This window comes from Carcharodon carcharias, chromosome 10 (genome assembly GCF_017639515.1).
Source record: "Carcharodon carcharias isolate sCarCar2 chromosome 10, sCarCar2.pri, whole genome shotgun sequence".
Taxonomy (NCBI): Eukaryota; Metazoa; Chordata; class Chondrichthyes; order Lamniformes; family Lamnidae; genus Carcharodon; species Carcharodon carcharias.
In genome coordinates, this window is record NC_054476.1 from 114,469,878 (window position 1) to 114,475,701 (window position 5,824).

At 41.2% G+C, this 5,824-nt stretch overlaps 1 protein-coding gene across 1 annotated transcript; it reads right to left on the minus strand.

Annotated features, from left to right (window-relative positions):
* Positions 1-295: 295 nt before the first annotated feature.
* On the minus strand, positions 296-5,312 carry LOC121283210 (schlafen family member 9-like). The gene is given in 3 exon segments (XM_041197481.1): positions 296-1,912; positions 2,799-3,573; positions 4,554-5,312. Coding segments are annotated over 2 exon segments (1,497 nt in total). The 5' UTR covers positions 3,476-3,573; positions 4,554-5,312; the 3' UTR covers positions 296-1,092.
* Between the last annotated feature and the right edge of the window lie 512 nt (positions 5,313-5,824).

Consider the following 5,824-nt stretch of genomic DNA (forward strand, 5'->3'; position numbering starts at 1 on the left):
TCTTTCTTTAGCTCTTTCCTCTGTTTCTAACATCTCCCTATTTTTTCTCTTTCTTTTGGAACACGAGTATTTTTCATTTCTCTTTCTTTTTCTTCTCTTTCCATTTTCATTCTCTCTATTTCAAGTTGTCTCCTTTCCCTTTCTCTCTCTTTCAAATGCTAACTTTTCTTAGGGCCAAATCAGTATTAAATGCCGACATCACGATCTGCCCACTATACATGCTGCTGGCAAGAATAATATTTCATGTTTTTTCCACCTCAGGAAGATCAAGAAGTGGACACAACACAACTCCAGGTACAATTATTGGCTACTTTATTGCAAATCTTTAGCTTATTTAACTGCATCTGCGTGCACTAAGATAGTACATCCATCAAACATGATCAGTTCAGAATTACATTAAAGTATAATAAAAGAATTACATGATTATAGTATGTGCTTGAAAAGCTTTTACAATTCATTCAGCAAAGTGGCTTCCAGCATTGTATATTACATACATGACACAGCACAAAGACATCAGAAAGAACACAGAAGCAGAAGTAGGCCATTTAGCCCCTCGAGCCTGCTTTGCAATTTAACTAGACCCTGGCTGATCTTCTACCTCAACGCTATCTTCCCACACTATCCCCATATTCCTTGATGTCATAGGTATTTAGAAACCCCTCGACTTCTGCTTTGAACATACTCAATGACTGAGCATCAGTAAATCAGCAATTGTACTTAAACATTATGATGTTGCTTCCTATTTTGATTATTTATCTTTTTGCATGCTATAATTATTGCTACTATTACACTACTTAAAGTCCACAACTTAGTGTCTCTGGATTGCTTCCATAAACATGTTCAAAAGCTAATCAACATTTAATTTTAATAATTTTGACCATTATTAAATGTTAAAAGTTCTCCTTTTGTGTAAACTTTAACTTACTCCACCCCTTTAATTCACTTTTCTTCTCCAGCTGTTCATGTGCCCCCAGACTCAGCCAAATGTGAATCAGGTGCTACATTTATGAAGTTGGACAATGAGTTTTTGATGGACAATAAAGCTACCAATAACATTCAGGTACAGTCTATGCTAGTAGACGAAAATCAAGGCTAGAGCCTACTTAATTTATCATATAACACATGAAGCCTTGTCATAGCACGTGAGGCCAGGCAGACTAATATATTAGCAGTTAGTTCACTCTGTACATAATGAGGTACAGGGTCAATGCCAAATATAATTTTCTTTTCTAAACCTGAAAATCGGCGTACACTGTCCAGGATAACGGTGTCCAAAGGAATATTAATCTCCAATATTTCATCTGCTTTTACTAAACGTCAGTCTAGTTTCAGTCTTTTGAACTCACACTGCAGCAGGTAACTGTAATCACTGCATTTTTTCTCTGTACTGCACAGAATAGCTATCTGTTTTGTTGAGTAGCCTGTCTCAAGGTAATGTTTTATTTTGGCCCCGATGTATTTGGCTATCTCTTGTGTCATTTTACCTTGCTCAACCTCCCCAGGAAATGAATGTCCACAATTGGCATTTTCACATAGTCTTTTCAGAAACTCACACTTGACTTTGTTATTTGGTGACTCAAGAATCTTATTCATGTTTAAACATACAACCTCGTGTATTTTCCTGGCATTCCGGACTCCTCTTGTCAATTCCTCTCGTGGATCCTGGAGTTCAACCCTGGGCAATCCATTCGGTGAAGTATGGGACGTCTGGAAGTAATCCATGAAAATCCAGAAGACCCCTGGCCCATTAGGATGTGTTTTTCTGGCTGTTGTGATTTCTTCAGCCTTTATATATCAGTTACCATTCTCAAGGCGGAAGTTTTGAGCCTCATCAATGACAATATGTTTCACCATTGGGTAATTGAAATCCATGAATTTCTTCCTTGTAACACAGGTGCAATTTGTTTCTTGCCTAAAATTAAATTCCAGTTTAGTATAAAATGTCATTGAAAAACAAAAAAAATGTCAAAAGCAAATTTTGCTTATGAGCCTTACATAGCTGGGTGTACAGCCTGACATGTCCAGCTGTTTTTGGGAAGGGTAATCAGCTATGGCTCAGTTGCAACATTCTCACCTCAGTCAGAAGGTTGTGGGGGTTCACGTCTCACTTCACAAACTTTAGCACAAAATCTAGACAGACATTGGAGCGCAGTACTGAAGGAGTGGTGCATTGTCAGAGGTGCTGTCTTTTGGAAGCAATGTTAAATTAATACCATTTGCCCTCTCAGCTGAATGTAAATGACCCAGTGTCCCTATTTTGAAGAAATGCAAGGAAGTTCTCCCTAGTGTCCTGGTCAAAACTTATTCGTCACAAATATCTAAAACAGATTATCTGTTCATTATTGCGGTTTGTGGGTGCTTGCTGTGTACAAATTGGTTGCTGTGTTTCATACCTTACAACAGTGACTAAACTTCAAAAAGACTTCATCGGCTGTGAGGCATTTCGGACTTCCCTGAAGTCATTTTAAAGATGCAATATAAATGCAAGCTGTTTTTCCTTTTCACAATGACAAGTAAGTGGCTGTATAAGGTAAGAAAAATGAAGACCAACAAACCTAAGCAGATGTGATTGAAGGAGATTTACACATTTTTAAAGGGAATATTGTGGAATTTAATCAAATGGGCCAACATTAGGATTTGTGTCAATGAAGATTAAACTAAAGGAAAAATGGGCAAAGGAATTAGAAGAAAAGGCTCTCATCCATCATTCTTCTACATCATCCATGACCCAAACTATAAAAATACATCAGTACATTAATCCCTGTTCTTAAAAAAGCTATAAAAGATATAAATTTTACCTCATAAATTTCTCCAATGGATTATTTTCACAAATGTAAAGAACCTCATCTCATTAACATTGGAAGGTGTTGATAATTCTTTCAATGAGTTGCCTGGCTATAATTGTTTTGCCAGTTCCAGGAAGGCCGTGCACAAAGAGTTTTTTGCATTTCTCAATATTGTGTTTTGAATGAAGAATCTCAAATTGCTCCAATGTTAGCAGATTTAGAAATTCATAGCCAAGCTGGTCACTTAGAAAGGATCTGAAACTCAATAGAACAATAGCCAGCGCTCTCAGCAACGCTTTGATATCATTACTTCTTAAGGAGCCATAAGCACTTGGATACCGAACTTCTAACTTCCTCTTAGCCTTGTTCACATTGTCCAATCGCATTGTAGGTGTATTATCGTCTTTGACTGACTCACTGTTGGGATACCAAAGGATTTTGGGAATTATGCATTGTTTTCCGGTATAACCACCTGGATTCACCAGTCTTTTTTTAATGGAAAACGCTGTGTCTTTTGAATACTTGAAAACGTCATCACTTTCCCGTCTGACAATGGTGTACAATAGTGGAGTACTCTTTGTGCCCACAAGCAGTGCATCACATATTACATCCTGGTTCTTTGGCAGACCAATATCAACAGCCCAGCTTCTTGAGAAAATCGGAACTCCCCGGCTTCCTGCAGGTTTCATTTTAGGCAGCAGCTTCCACAGAGCTGGATAATTTTTAAGCAATTCTTTATATAAGTGGTCTGGTACTATACCGATTCCAATGGAGGAGTTAAATTCCACTGTAAAAAAAGTAAACAATATATTAAGTATATAATACTGAATAATTAAGCCAATGATGCAAAGGTTGAATGGCATCTAACAGTACATGGCATTATTAACATTAAATCATCCAGCAACTTGTGGCGTGGAAGAAGTACCCTCAGAATTGTAAATCACCTCAAGTTGTTGGATAGCTTGGGCTACTCCGTTATTAGCTGCATTGAAATGCCAGCTTGCCATCAACTGCCCCGTGAGTTTCATGAAGTTGCTGCATTTGCATATTAATTGCCCATAAAATTCACCACAGGAGGTTATATCTAGTAATTAAGAGCACATGCATCCTTTTAACAATGTGATCATTGGTATTGACTATCAATTAACCTCTCTAGTCCAGAAAGTGAACAATTGAAAGTGTGGAGTCACATTCCTTCGGAAGTTGAGTGGCTCTTGAAGATTTTGAAGATGACAAATTTTATTTTAATTTATTTTTCTTGATTTTACTTCATTTCTCCTTTCTTTTCTCTCTCAAATCAGGTTTTCCCTCTCTTTATTTGACATTAAAATAGCCCACTCTAATTCACCCTAATTCTTCCTCTGTTTATTTCTGAACCCTTCAATCTCTTTGGTTAAGGAGATACACTATTAGTCTCATCCCTCTGGAACCAGGTTCCCAGATGCCCTGTTGCCCTCACTGCTGTTATCAGCTTGCACTTCCACCAACTGACAGGGCAAAAGAATTTTGGGCCAAAGGTTGCAGGAAAAATCTAATTAACATGCCGCTCAGTGAGATACCCTGCGCCAGTAAATTCCAGCCCAATAAGATTTACATTTAAAAAGGGACCCGTTTTAATAAGTGATTTACATCATGATCTGCTCCATGTGCTCCAGAAAAGTTTGTTTTAAGTCTTCAGACGTATCCAGAAAGTTCACCTAATACCTACAATTCCTTATGTTAATCTTTCTTTATTTATTCACAATCCTCGTTCTCATTATTTCTCACCTCAAAGGAAACTCCCATGCCTTTTCCAATGCTGAAACAGACTGCCAAAAAATGTAGCTTCCTCTTTCCTGCAGAATACATTGCCTTAAATAATTTAATCAGTCTCTATAAAGCCCAAGCCTGTTCAAGGCTTGAATTGCACCATTTTTCCCTTTAATTACCTAGACTTGCGTGTAGAGGACACAATTTCAAAATTTGCAGATGACACAAAATTTAGAAGGATTATGAATTGTGAAGAGCATAACGATAAACTTCAAGAGGCCATAGACAGGCTAGTGGAGGGGGCAGACACAAGCTAGAGGGATGCGGAGAGTGGGAGAGACTTCAGTTTGAAAAGGGCGCGGAGTGCAGCAAGGACTTCAGTTTAACTTCGGGAGAAGGGTGAGGACAGCGAGACTTCGGGAGAAGGGTTAGGGCAGCGAGACTTCGGGAGAAGGGTTAGCGCAGCGAGACTTCGGGATAAGGGTTAGGGCAACGAGACTTCGGGTGAAGGGTTAGGGCAGCGAGACTTCGGGAGATGGGTTAGGGCAGCGAGACTTCGGGACAGAGGTTAGCGCAGCGAGACTTCGGGACAGAGGTTAACGCAGCGAGACTTCGGGACAGAGGTTAGCGCAGCAAGACTTCTGGACAGAGGTTAGCGCAGCGAGACTTCGGGACAGAGGTTAGCGCAGCGAGACTTCGGGAGAAGGGTTAGTGCAGCGAGACTTCGGGACAGAGGTTAGGGCAGCGAGACTTCGGGACAGAGGTTAGGGCAGTGAGACTTCGGGAGAAGGGTTAGGGCAGCGAGACTTCGGGAGAAGGGTTAGGGCAGCGAGACTTCGGGAGAAGGATTAGGGCAGCGAGACTTCGGGAGAAGGGTTAGGGCAGCGAGACTTCGGGAGAAGGGTTAGGGCAGCGAGACTTCGGGAGAAGGGTTAGGGCAGCGAGACTTCGGGAGAAGGGTTAGGACAGCGAGACTTCGGGAGAAGGGTTAGGACAGCGAGACTTCGGGAGAAGGGTTAGGGCAGCGAGACTTCGGGAGAAGGGTTAGGGCAGCGAGACTTCGGGAGAAGGGTTAGGGCAGCGAGACTTCGGGAGAAGGGTTAGGGCAGCGAGACTTCGGGAGAAGGGTTAGGGCAGCGAGACTTCGGGTGAAGGGTTAGGGCAGCGAGACTTCGGGAGAAGGGTTAGGGCAGCGAGACTTCGGGAGAAGGGTTAACACAGCGAGACTTCGGGAGAAGGGTTAGCGCAGCGAGACTTCGGGAGAAGGGTTAGGACAGCGAGACTTCGGG